This window comes from Semicossyphus pulcher, unplaced genomic scaffold (genome assembly GCF_022749685.1).
Source record: "Semicossyphus pulcher isolate SPU_LCO1_2020_fin unplaced genomic scaffold, fSemPul1.0.p SCAF_16, whole genome shotgun sequence".
Taxonomy (NCBI): domain Eukaryota; kingdom Metazoa; phylum Chordata; class Actinopteri; order Labriformes; family Labridae; genus Semicossyphus; species Semicossyphus pulcher.
Window position 1 is genome coordinate 16498692 of NW_027211670.1, and position 14607 is coordinate 16513298.

At 42.1% G+C, this 14607-nt stretch overlaps 1 protein-coding gene across 1 annotated transcript in view; it reads left to right on the forward strand.

Annotated features, from left to right (window-relative positions):
* The first annotated feature begins 1465 nt into the window (after positions 1–1465).
* Positions 1466–14607, forward strand: part of LOC138593579 (vinculin) — a 29554-nt gene continuing 16412 nt past the window's right edge. The window contains exon 1 of the mRNA XM_069664651.1: positions 1466–1794. Within this exon, the coding sequence (XP_069520752.1) occupies positions 1627–1794 (168 nt within the window). The 5' untranslated portion in view covers positions 1466–1626. The remainder of the gene's footprint in view (positions 1795–14607) is intronic.

The window sequence follows — 14607 nt, forward strand, 5'->3', positions numbered from 1 at the left end:
CCTACAGAAGGGGAAGGTGTAGACCACCCATCTTGAGCAGCCCTGCTCACATTCCAGAATAGACACACGGGACCGCCTTGTCAGTAACTCGAGAACAGGCCATCTTTGATGTCTATATTCAGGATGGACTCCACTGGAGAGTGCATTTATTTGACTTTTGGGAGGATGGGAGAAGAAATACGTTTTGTTCTAGTGTCAGGTTAATTTTTATTCAAGACATAAAGGGATAGATTTAAAAACTGTTCTTTTTTTAAGTGGCAGAAATGACCTCCTGTACTTTAGTTGGGTTAACAAAATTTGTGGGGTGTAACCAAATAATAGTCAATCATCAAAATAAAGAAATCCAAATCTCTTCAGATTTCATTCTTTCCGTGTAATTTGGTAACTTATCATAATATTACATAACATTTTTCTTGAAGCTTGAAGCCCTTTGAATTGGTCTAAAAACCCCTGGTCTAAAAGGAAAGCATATCAGCCCCTTGTATGTTTACACAAGGGTTCAAACAGAGTAACTTCCTTGATTCTTTCTATTTGGACTCTTCCTTTTTAGGAAATAGGCCGCTGCCTAGCAGTCCCTCTTGGGATTCTGTGGGAATTCCTTAGCTGGTATGCTTGGCCATTGGTTTTCATTCCTCAAATTTTGTTATATCAGGATATGAGAAGAGGATCAAAAGGGAACTGCAAAACATGTTGCAAAAATGGAATTGAAAAATGTTTTGCAATAGCCTCAGGCAATCTTGACCAAGCTCTGACATGAGTTTGTAAACAATTGTGAGTGGGTGTGGTTGTTGATGTATATCATAGCCTAAGTGACAAAAGAATTTGGTCTTTTATTTTGAAATCCTGCCACAGTTACACCACTGATGATCCACAGTGCTGTGAGGTTTTGCTGATGCTTTTACATCTTTATCAATTGTTTTTTTTCTTCAACTCACTTGATTCCTAATTGTTATGTGTTTATATAAACTTTAACGAATTGCTAACTTTAAAAATTAGCCCTGAAAGAACATTTAATTATCCTCTTTTATAAAACAATTATTGAAGGTCAGTTTGGAAGTTTTTTTTCTAGGAATATCCAGTTCAATCCTGTTAGTTTTCAGAGAGGTCTGCACAAGGCTCTCCTATCGGTCACAGCTCCAATGTGCTGTGCTGGAAGTACCAAAAGCTTGTCTGACTGGTTAACCTACAGCGTCTGGAATCTACTCCTCACAAACAGTAGACACATATTTCCCTTTTTAGGGCATGACAATCTATTACGTAATTTAGGGAGCACTTGGATCTCTAGCAAACTCGCCTGGATCGAAATGGGAGGCGCTGATGCAGAGCGACAGCCCCGTAAACCAATCAAACCTGAGGGAACTTATCTTCTCGGTCGCTGATTGGTCAGAGTGCCCACAACGTTGGTGACGTTTAGGTTGCTCGCGCTCGCTCTCTGACTGGGAGTTTTTCACATTGACGGTTTCACGGGAGTAGTTGTAGTCTTCATACCGGACGGTGAAACTGTCCTGGAAAAACAGGCTTTCGGGATTGTTTTACGCGGTTGTAGCGGGAGTTTGGGAGACAGCTGCCTTTAGTGGTAGAATCTTTGCTTGTTTTTCTCTTGGATAGCGCTCTAAAGTTGTCATCATGCCGGTTTTCCACACGAAGACGATAGAAAGTATCCTGGAGCCGGTGGCTCAGCAGATATCCCATCTGGTGATAATGCACGAAGAAGGTGAAGTTGACGGGAAAGCTATTCCGGATCTTACGGCGCCAGTGGCTGCCGTGCAGGCGGCTGTTAGCAACCTTGTTCGGGTGAGTAACTTTGTACCCCTTTTGAACTGTACCAGGTGAAGTCTGCCCAAAGTCGGCGGGTGCTGTAGTATACCTGTCGCTCTTTGTCCCACACCGTCCGCCCCAAATACTTAGACATTAAAGTACACTTTCCACTGTACTAATTTAGCTTGCTCTGACTTATGATTTAAGATGATAAATACATCATTTTTAAGTTTCTAGAAGTTGTTTGACTCGGGGCAAAGGGCAGTGACGCCCTTTTCCCCTTGAAAATATGCCCTGCCTCCCGTGTAGCTGACTGCCATATCTTGACGTAGGCACTGCTGCCAGTGTGCACGAGCCAGGCACTGGGTCAGACTACATTTAGTTCATTTCTGTTTTAATAAAGTTATAAAAACAAACAAACAATGAAACACAAATCAGCTGAAGTGATTTGTCATTCAATATATCTGCGAATTAATTTACCGAAGAAGGAACCCAGTTAATTAAACCACCAACCAATAAAACTTCCAATACATCTTTATAAACTTCACGACTGTATGTAACAATTGGAAAGACGATCACTAATGCAAAGTCATAAATATTATTTCATTGTCTATGCCCTGCTAATCTATTTAAATATAATAAGATAATGTGTCAGAATTATTGATTATTTTTTAAGTGATTGTGTGATGCTGCCTTCAATGACCAGTCAGACTGTAGGTCCTGTTTAGGAATCTCCAGCTATATACCTCCCTCCTTTACCCTTTCTCTTTGGTCATATACTGTATTTTGATAGCAAATATGTAGACCAAAGTAGAGCTGGATATGCATCAAAATGAATATAATCAACAATCATGTACTTCCCTAGATGTGTTAACAAGTTCTTTAGAGAACCTCCAACTAAAGCCCCTTTCCCACTGGTCAAAAAACCCACTAACACCCGGCTTTTTTGCTTAGTGGGAAAGGTTACAATCGGCAGTCAGACCTGGATCAAATGACTCTGCAGTAGACCTGTGTAACTATCGCCTCCGCTGCAACGGCATTGACGGGAACACCCGTGTTGACACGCTAATCTCCGCACCCTCTCCTGCGCGATGCTATGCGCCGTCGGTAACTCCGACTCCTCGTCATCTCAGCTACAAATTCCGCCTGTCTCCGTCTAAGCAGCGCTCAAACATCGTTCCAAATTTGTTGGCGCCAAGTTTGATAAACAGATAAACCACCGTAACATCTTCACTGTTAACTAACCCTATCTCCGGCGCGTTTGTGACGTCAGACGGTGAGCAGAAAAGAGACCGACAGGAGTATACTCCACTGGCAATGGGAACAGAGACAATCGGCATCTATAAGCGAGTCAACGTCCTAATTTTGGTGGGAAAGGGGTATAAGCTAAGCGAACCTTCCTCCTATAATTTGACTCACTTTTGACGCATTATGACAAGTACTTATACATTTTCATATCTCGTTGGTGCCCTTGATTTTCTACCCACTCAGAGCAATTAAAATGCCTCTTTGGGGCTATTAATTATGCATTTCCAGACTGTTCTTTAAAAACATTACAGTACATGCAGCCTGTTGACCATCTGCAGCTGTGGTTTCATTTATATTTAGAAGCAAAAAGGATCTAACCGCATTGATGTTCCTCTAAACGACTATCACACACAAAAAAGTAGGCAAATGGCCGTGTCGTTTCCTCAAAACAACACTTGGAAAGTTTCTTAGAAAAGAAACAAGAGGATATGAGGTGGCTGTCAGATATAGTGGCTTGTAAAGAGAGGAGGAAGGGATAGAGACTAAATGAAGGCAGACTCGGTTCCTGTGTGTCATTCTCTCTGTCAGTCTGGTCGAGCACAGAGCCTCTGACAGTTGTTGGGAGATAAATTGGGACAATTGCTCTGGTGTCTTCTGTCAGCAGAGATATTCCTTGTGTAAAGGGATTGTCTGTAGTTTAGTAAGTGAATTTTATAGTCCAGAGCAATTTTATGCTTGAACCTATATCTTCGTTTTTCCTCAGAGGCTCTTAAATTATAGGTCTGGCTCTGAACCCTGATGTGTGTGCATTTTTATGTCAACACCCACAAGACTTCCTTCCTCTTTAGGGCATCATAGAGAGGTGTTCAGATGATGTGTTATGTATATGTCTGATGTAATAATAGGAAGCAGGCATTCTACTAAGTCATACTGCAGCAATACCTTAGATAAAAGGTCGTAAAAATGGCTACAAACTATTTTGGTTGCATGTCGGAAAAGCTTTTGCGTCAGCCTTAATTCTTACCCAGTTGTATCTGGTTTGGTAATATGATTTCATGGCTAACAGTGAAGAGAGCTTGTAAAATTGTACATGGTAATAAAAGGTTTATTGAAGAAGCATTCAGTAGTCTGTCCATCAAAGGAATTATGATGTGTGATGGAGAGTTAGACACACCATTTTTATGTTAGATGCATACTGTAAACATGCAGAGTGCTCATTAAAACACAATTAAAAACTCAATCAAAACATTGAAAGCACTTCCTGTACGAGATATTTTTTAGAAACAATGAATTGAGGCTTTTTAGGGGTTTTATATTTACTACTAAATTACCCACTTTCAGACATAAGCAAAAACAAAAAGCTCTCTTACTTACTGACCATATGGTATTTGCCCAGTACCAAAAATAAATCAGTGAAGAGAGCATCTAGCTGCTAAAGAGCCAGAGAACAGGACCTAAAAGAGGACATGCATTCACCAGATGGATTCAAAATAAAGGCTTAAGTTGGTGGATGTACAAACACGCAAATGTTAGCTAAGGTAGCTTAGCTAGGGATGCACCGGTGCATCAGCTGAAGATCGGTATCGGCCGATATCGGCCCTGTTGACAGACATCGGCCCATCGGCAAATAGGGTGGCATGCGCCGATGGCAGTAGTCAATGTTTTTATTATTTAACTAAATAATTGAAATTTATATGTAACAGAAAAGTATTTATGTTTTTGGTGAAACGCTCCGAGCACCTCGAGTTGAAAAAATTTCAACTCAAAGCAGAAAAGAGCCTGACATCATTGGCGTTTTTTCTCAATGTCCAATCAGATGAATGTAGAGGCGGGCCTTCTGTCAGTTTACAATCTAACGGTTAAGTTAATGATGAGCTAATGATTCAGTGGTTGCCTTAACAACAGGGGAAAAAAAGGCGCAGCGAGCTGCTCTTTTTTTTAACCGTAGGCTTAAACAGAAAAGAGGCAGAGTGCGTTTTACAGCCTGCAAAACGCACTCTGCCTTATCGGGCCCTAAAGAGGCTTTCTTTTAAAGAAGTTTAAATAAAAAGAGTGTGTGTTGGATGTGTGTGATGAAGGCCTGAATAAATACATTTTTTCATAATTGAAGTTAATTTTGGCCCCTTATCTAAACGAGGGCATTAATAATTACAAAAATTACAGTTATTGATAAAAACATCGGCAACGGTGCATCCCTAAAATTATGTTGGAGCTAGATTGTCTGTCAGAAGTTCTGCTGCTATTAAGTGTCTTGAAAAATATTGAATCTTGCTTTCATTATAGAAACATCCCACATTTTCTGGTAGCTTAACATGAATGCATCACTTGTCAACTTGTTCTCACACCCATTGAATGTCTTTTACAACCTCAACAAGCTGGAGGTGTTGCACAGCTAACCACAACAGATAGGTCTATAGCTTCACAGTACGATACTATGTTAGAGCCGGTTGTCTGTCAGTTGTTTGTTTTAAAGGTCTTCTCCCGAGAAGAGTCTTTAAAAATAATGAATCGTGCTTTAAATACAAAAACACGACATCGTTTCTGATTAAGTGCACATGAACGCAACGCTTGTCGGCATTTCCTCACACATGAAACGTCTCGTGCAACCTCAACCCAGCTGGGGGTGAAACGATCCAGGCTCTTTGGAACTGTTCTGATTGTGATGAGATTTTTCCAACAGTGGCCTGAATGAATGGATGGGCCTGTAATTACTTCCAGTTGCCTTAGCAACATTACAACACGGAGACTGTTATGATTTCATAGAAGTTAAGGATCAAATGTTCTTCTGGTTACAGTCCCATGAGTCATACATCGCAAAGCTCAAATTGGAAAATAGACCAATGTGGGTTCTTATCTTTGACTAAGTTTGATCTTTTATTATCAGTCCAGGTGTCGCCATTTTCCCCATGTCAGTTTTGTTATTCAGTTTAAGCGAGTCTGTTAAACAAATTCAAACATCTAACTAAAGAGTCAATTACTGCTGAAGTGAGGCTCATGCTTGGAAGGGACAGAGACGAGGCCGTCTTGTACCATTAAAACAGACATAAAACAGGGCTATGTCGAAGAAAAGTTATTTAGTCTACCTCATTGTCAGTGTTGCCCAGAACACCACATGTTGCACAGACGTCCTCCCCTCGAGCCAGAAGCTTAAACACAGTTAATCAAGATGGATTCAGGATGATCTGCAAATGATTGTACCTTTCCAGCATCGTATATTCCAACGGCTGCGTCGGATTACTTTCCATTGCCAGACCACGAAAAGGAGGATGAGCTTTTAGGACGTCTGAGGAGACCTGGTGCACTCACTGTGATAAATGCGTAGACCTTTTAAATTATTAACTTGCAAGGGCTTAATCGTGTTATTCCAGATGCACGGAGATGAAAGAGAAACTGACCCAGAATTTTAAAATAGCTTGACCACAAACCATTGTGAGCCAAATATGTCTGATCTAACGAAGAGCCATCTTTGAGGTCGGGGTTCTCTGATTGAAACAATGAGCAGGACCTCAATTAGAGATGCATGTTAGGAATGTAAGGAATTCCCAGCGAGCAGGAATGCATCCCTGCTCAGAGGGGGGGTTAAGCCGATCCTTTGAATGAACAAATTTTGCCAAAATATTCAACCTGATCGTCGACAAACAAGGCTATCATCTGTGTCAGCCTCACCTAGCCTAGCTGCGCTTAAATGTGGTTTCTGTTGTGGTATGAGAGACAAAGCGTTCAATAAGCAAGCTTTCATCATCGTTGCACCAGCCATTTACGCAATAAGTCGGCATATGTTATTGCACAAATGGCTTGTGCAATGATGACGTAAAGTTAAAATACGCTTGGCAGCAGCTCTGAAAGCCTTTTGAGCTATATATATAAAGATCCTGTAATCTCAAGCAGCTCTGGGGGATCATTCCAATTCTTTCAAGTGTCAAGCAGAGGATGTCGTGCTCAAAAGTGTTTGAACTATAATCAGCACGCTCAAAGTAAGCAGCTAAATAGACACACAAATGTTTTTATTGCAAGTGAATCTGAGGGGTTTAAATATTGTCCTACTGTGATGAATGGAAGAACAACACGCCTCTCGGTGTCGGCATTCTTTTGAGTTGACTGAACAAGGTCCTTTTTATTTCAGGCCTGTTGTACTTCATTATTTTTATAGCTCCTTTTTATAGGCGTTGGATGAATGAAAAGAATGCCAGTGATGTAGGGTCCAGGAAGAGATAAAGTCTTCCTGGTTGCACAAATCACAAGGCCCTCATGACTTGCACCCAGTGGCTCTACTGTGCAGTCCATTTTGGTATTTAAAAAGCCCTACAATCTTCTGCAATGTTTGAGGTTGCAAAATACCACTGTGCTTAATGCAACCATACCAGACATGCAAGGAAGTTCGGCTCAACTGTAGCCCTCGAGTTGTGTGGAAATTCTCAATCACACACTACTTTAATCCCTTACAGATGGGAAACAAATGAGTTCATTAACTAAAGCACTTGAAGGCACACAAAAGAAAAGTCTTCCTATTACTTGGTACTCCAGCTTCCTGCGATTTCTCTAGGGAAATCATTTCACGCGACTCATGATGAACACATTCACCGCAGTGTCCATAGTTTTTGTTAAAAAAGAGATAATCAGCTCGTGGTAGAAACGCATCCTCGTGATATGGATTCATACCGCACCTGTAGTCCATTTTCTTCAGGATGTGGTGGAAGCAGAAGAGTGTTGAATTGATGAGGAAGTGCAGGAAGCCAAGTCAGGAAGACCCGGCAGCTGTCGGCCCCACTCGGGAGCAGAAGTGTGAGCCAGGGAAGGGAAACCCCTCTCCCTCTGCGATGAGATGTTTACGGCTGCCGAGCGGGACAAAGACACAATGCAGTAGGGCTGCCACTTTTTCCAAAGTCATCAGTTATTTGGCAAACATTTTACTATCACACTATATTTAGATCCTTCTAGTTCCCTCTATTTAAGCAGCAATAGTCCAGTTTACTGATAGGCCTTGAGATCTCAGTGAATAAGTAAAAGTTCTTCCATCTGTTGCTCTGAACTTTCTTTAAAGTTTAAACCAGTATTTTGTTCCCCACGTTTGAATGACACTTTACAGTACAAAGTTACAGCCCTACGCAGCACTGTAAGACTCAAATCCCTTGGTTTATGACCCATTAAATCCCCTTATTGGACGACTGAGTGTTATGTTGCGTCTTCCTCCCCCTCGGCAGCTGCAATAAAAGTAATCTCCTCTTATCTCTGTTCTTTTCAAAATCCTTGTTCTGGTGGAAAATGACAGCCCGTCTGTGACGGGGGCTTGTATTGACTCACTCTTCCTTTTAAGAGACAGATTTTCGCCGATGAGTGTCGCTCCCCAGTAACACTGTAAGAGCTGCTAAGCTCCTGTAACACGAGATAGATAGCTGTGATGTATTCTCTCTGGCTGCTGGGCCTGCTCTGCCAGGGCCAAATCTGTTTGATTTGTGACTTTCACCGCCTTGGACGCCCAACGTGGAGCTACTTCCTGAGCAAAATGTATAAACTGTGTTGGACACCACTTGACAGAGGTGTGATGAAGGCGTTGACCTTTGGCGCAACCTCTCTCTGGTTCATTATTAGTCCAAAGTTATTTGATATCTCAGAACGCAGCATTAGCTGCTTCGGGGAGTATTGATCATGAAGAGCTAATAGAGTGCTGTACCATCAATTTGTGTTTGCACCTCTCATCAGATTACAGTGCAAAGTCACTGAGAGTGCGAGTCAGTGTCAAAGTTGCACCTCTGTGCAGGATATCTTACAGCTTATTTGTAGGACATTGCTAAGGGCAGCAGTGAAGGCACTTGCCAGAATTTCGCCGTCATTGATCTTGGTGGTCACCGTTACCAACGCAGCATTGTGCTAACACTGCCCAACATGTGAAAGGCAGGCAGTGTCTTGGCAGCGCTGAGCCTTTCAGAGTGGCCTTTCTTCTCTCCGGCAGAGCGATGGGCTGCTGTCAACAAAGCCCAGTCTGTTCTAAAGGAGCGGCCACTTTATCAAGCTACTTCACAGCACAGGGTTTCCACATAGCGCTGTTGGACTGTGAAAGGAGTGTCAGTGTTTCCACTCCAGACTCAAATGGTAAATGAGACTAGTCAGCCAGCAGCGTTGTGTGTGACAGCTTAGAAGAAGATGACACTGAATCGGTGAACGGTTTTAAAAAGAAGGTGGAAGTGAGCATGTGCTCCACGTTAGTATGGTTCACTAAAATCTATTTAGGGAAGAGGGTATCTGCGTTGTGGTTCGGCCTGTGGGAGTTGACTCTGGTTAAGAGTTGATGAATGAGTTGACTCTGGACATCTGACATCATCCTTTGCTCTCTCTCCCACGTTTCCTGTCTTCCATATCAATGCCATATAAGGGCAAGATGATGTTGATGGAGGTGATGTTTTGTGATACGATATTCATTCTCAAAAACGCTGTAGCCATTTTAAGTTAATAGTTTACATTAGGGGTGGGGATCGCAGGGTAACTCGCGGTACGATAACCGGGCATGATAACGATAATATCACGATACAGCGATTCTGCGATAATTGATATATTGCAAGACAATCATATAACGATACATCACGATATCTGCTAACTTCTTCGGCTAATTTATTTCCGTTCACGTTACCCTCATTCTTGTCATAAGCGCCACCGCGAGGAGCCAGTGACGCCTCGAGTCAAATTGGAATGAAATCTGTTTAGAGCGCCAAATATCTGAAAATTAAAATAACGATATTTGACGGCAGCCTGTCGATTATTGTGTTGCACGAGTCTGGGCTACGATATATTGCTGTATCGATAACGTATCGTAGCAGTGGTTTATATTGTGTTGTGTTTAAACCACCGTTTGCTAAATGGTAGTGTTTTAATCTCTCCTAAGATGAGCGACTCTTCCAATCCAACGCAACAATGCAAACTGAGACAAGAGGAAGTTTGCACCTGTGTGTTTTTGATTTCCCAAAATATTGAAATATAAAATATTGACGAGACCCCTGTCTCGTGATATGAAGCAACTTTATCACTAGATTCTTGCCATTACTCAGCCCTGCCCCTTATTGTACTTTTATTGCTAATTGGTAAGTAATTTAGATAATTGGCGCTTTGAGTCATTCCTAAAGCTAGTTGGTTCTTGGTTCTCAAATATGATGATTTGTGACTTTTTTCAGTTTTGTATCATTAAGTTGAATATGTTGAAGTTCAGACAAAACATGAAGGTTTAAGACGTTCTTCTGAGTTTTGAGAGCTACAAATGAACATTTTCACTGTGTTCTCTCAGGCCATAGAGTAATAGTGTTTCAAGAAAAACAACAAATGAACCAACTGTATCAATGATCTCAAGTTGCAGCCCTTGTGTTGAGCCTTTTGGTATCATGAGAATATGATGTCCAAACTTTGGGCCGAGGCTCAGAAAAGCAGATAAGACCCAGGCGTCATGAGCTGCTCGACAACAACAGTCGGGTCACGGTGCTATTTTTGCAGTGAATTGTTTGGATCGCTGTTTGGCTGCAGAGTGTTTTTGGACTTCAGACAGCAGGAAGAGGCTCCGCAGGGAGGGTGGGGAGAGGAAGAGCGAGATAACCTGTTGAATTCAGTACTTGGTGTCAGCCACTTTTCTGCATGATGCTTTGGGGAGAATATGACTCAGGCGTACATTCATCTTTTGGTCCCACATTATTGGCCTGTGGTGTAGTCAGTCTTCTTTCCTTTGACAGTTGAGATCATGTCTGAACTTGACTTGATCTCATAGAAATCTTGTGTTAGTAGTTCTGTTCTGAGATAAGTCCAACAAGTTACACAATGAGAAGTGCGTTACAGTATTTTAGGAGGGGTGTCCTTTCAAGGTCAGAATCGTGTTGTAATGCAGCGTGGGAAATGATGTCAATATGACAAGTTATTGGACTAAAAGACAAACATTTTACCCTCCAAACTTTTAGGGTTAGTTCAATAAAAGATGTATGAAAATGAGCCCTAACCCTAACCCATCATCGTAAGTATCTTTACAGGGCGTTAGTCAATTTTACATCCAGGTGTAGAGTTTTACAATCCTTAAGAAATTGGTCAGAAGAGCTGGTAACACACTTTAGCGAAGGTTATTTCTGTGGTGTTGGCATGAGTGTGCGGTCTCTGTGTCACTTCCTGCCCCCTCAGTAATGTTTACTACCCTGTCAGTGCCCTCTATTCGTGCTCGCTTGCCCTGCTGCCCTTTAGTTGAACGAGACCGAACAGCTTTAGTTGTTGTTGGCTTTTGTTCAGAGCCCGCTCATTGGTGGGAGTGTCAGTGTGTGGCATTACCACTTCGCCCTGAGATGGACAGCCTCTGCTAAGCTCCAGTTTTAGTTTGGCACAACCTCTGGCCCTAATTTATAAGCCCTCAGTTACTCAGAGTCCATCTGGCCAGGGGGGGCGAGGAGCGAGGAGATGTATGTCTGCTCTGCTCCGTTACAGCGTTCCACGTCAACCACCTGGAATGACGCTGCGACTGCCTGTAGGCAGACACGTTGAGGAGCTCTCTGGGAATGCTCCATACAGCACTTAAACTACACCCCATATACCCAAAATAAAAGCAGAATCTATTTTTGTGAATATAATATATTACTTCCATTATAAGTGCTTAATTATTTATTGATTAAACCATTAAATTAGGCTGTTAACTATCTGTAAGTGGTGCCGCACTAGTGCCATTAACAATTCCCTGAGCCCATGACGAATGGGAACCAGTTAATCCTTCCCTTTCTGGGTACAAGACCGCACAGTTCCACATGCTGGAAGTGTTAAACATTGCTTATTGATGTGTGACTGTTTTGCTTATAGAAATTATAACAGATGTAAGGTTTACTTCCCCTCATTGTGCAGTGATGCAGCAGATTTACACCAGTCAGCGTGATCCGTGTCCCTGTATGAACGCATGCGATCTCTCACCAATGGCAGCGCGACGTGGGTGAATTGTGTCCCCCTACAGAGCTGAGGTCATGATGGGGGAGGTGAGTCATTTTGGCATTTGAGGCAGAGGAGGCGTTCAGCTGCTATGCACATTATAACTGTGCTGAGGCCTGGCGTCCCCCCCAGCAGCTGCCTTGTTGATATAATGGTCCGCTGGACGAGTAACAGGACATCATTCTGGAAAACTCCATGATTAAAGACAAAACTCCCGGAGGGGGAAAGTTGTGGTAACGGAGTTGCTACTCACGCATGTGACATGCTATTGATGTGTTAAATGTGAGCTGAAGCCTGGGAGGGGATCTAACATTTGAATATTACTAAACCAGAGCAAGTGACAGCTCCTTTAAGACATGGAGCCAGAGCTTTAGGTGTTGAGTGATACAAATCCTCATGACTGATGAACTAGTCATCACGGTAGAGGCTGGAGATGGGGGGTGTTTCCTGTCTCCTCCAGGGACTGTTTGACCACCCTCTGTGCTCCCATTACTGCTTTTGAAATATGATTACTTAGCCTGTGTCAGTGTGACGTTAGAGCTGTATTCTGTTGTAATGCCATTGAGTGAACATTTTTGGTTACAACCCAGAAGTTTGATCATGACAAGGCCCCCATATGAGAATATAATGGATGCGATGGGGGTTAAGAACTTTACAAAATCATGCTGTTGCTGCAGATTTGCCATGTGCACAGATCCTGAACAGTGGTTGAGCTGTAACTGAAACCGCCCAACCACCAGAAACAGATATTTCCTGTGGCTATAAGAGACAGTTGTTCTCACAATCATTCATCAGGCCTGTCAGCACAAAATGCTCTGATGATCAATTCAAAGGAAAAAAACTTGATTAACGTAATGTCTGTATTCTTGACTATAAAGGTGTGTCATCTTATGTCTTAATTTACTGCCTGAGTAGACAGCATGGTGGCTTAGTTTGAAGCATTGTTGAAACACAACTGAGAGCCTCATCCCAATAAATGCCGGATTGATTAATTGGAAGGGTGTCTTGCCAATATGTGCCTAAATTGTCCTTACATCAGCATCTCTCTCTTCATCCCATGGTCAGCCCAATCCACATCTGAACCCCATTGAAAACCTCCTGAATGTGATCAAGAGGAAGATGGATGGTCACAAGCCTTGGGCGGCTGTGGCTCACCTGTAGAGTCTGTCGTGCTTCAGTCGGAAGATTGGCGGTTCGATCCCCAGCTCCCTCATTCTACATGTCTAAGTGAACACTGAACCCCAAATTGCTACCAGTGGCATAGCCATCGGCGTGTGAATGTGATGACTGATTGACAGTTGGGCACTTTACGTAGCAGCCTCTGCCATCAGTGTAAGACCCGGTGTGAAAGGGTGAATGTGACGTGTGATGTAGTTTAAAAGCACTTTGAGTGGTTGAAAGACTAGAAAAGCGCTGTATAAGTACAGTCCATTTACCATTTACAAGCCATCGCACAAAGCCGAGCTGCTTGAATCTTTGCGCCAAGGGTTGGCCAGATGTCACCCAACAGCAATGTGGAAGATTGCAAAGAAAGGTGGACTGCATAAAGATGCACGAACGCTGTAATTAAAAACCAGGTTATTCCACCAAATACTGATCCCTGAACTCTTCCTCAGTTTAAACCATAAACAGTTAAAGTATTTTGTTGTTTAAAAATTAACTCTGAGAAACATATTTTTTGCATCTTTTGGCTTTCTTTACCAGTCGTCATTTTCTGAAAATAAAAGATCTAAATGATTTGGGAGTAGGGGAAAAATGGTATACCATAAAACAAAAGTTAATTTCACACAAACACAAACCTTTAAATTGTACAACCAGAGAAAAACACATTTTTGCAGTGGTCTCATGTTTTTTCTGGAGCTGTATATTTTTCTGATTAGCGCTGATATGAATGTTTTTATCAGAACATACGTATATCATCACTAAGTTTCCCCCATATCTTGCTCCAACTCCATTGTTTACAATACTTTCAGCATTAGAATTGGTTGAAAATGTGAATCAACTAATTTTCGATAATGAAGTAAAATGTTTTGGGAAAAAAGCCTTCTGTGTAAATTTTGAAAAGCCATAAGAGCGCAAAATCTATTTAGCAAAAGTTTGTTTTCCTTTTAAAGCTTAACCCCAAAAGTAAATTTGACCTTGGTTGGAGTCCTTCGGTAATCTGTGAATCTTTCCCTTCTATACTTAAAATCAGCATCCTGTCAAGAACCCCTTACCGTCTGTCTCTCTCCCAACTCTCTCCCTCCTGGTTGTCATGTGCTCATCATGCTCACCCTAGTTTCCGTCTTAAGTCCTCCCATGCCTCTAAATATCTGTATGACTCTGATTGTACTGTAGACCTAATCTGTGTTCAGACAACCAGTGAACTGCACAGGTCGTCTTTGACCTTTGCCCGGAGCATGCTGGGAGAGGCTCCGAACCCCTTTGACCCCTGAAAAGATGAAACAAAAGTGGGTGAAGTCAGTTTGCAACTTTCTGGACAAGTCAAAGAGCACCTGTAGAGGAAAAGTCAAGCATGAATTATGATGTAAAGTGAGCAGAATACAAAGATCAATAAAGGATTGTTTATCCTCAGCTTTCTTACTGCTTTTGTTTGTACATTATACCTCGTTTTTCCCTTAAATTTCTTGCTCCATTATTGATTTTTGCTCATAAACAATCTGTGTTTTC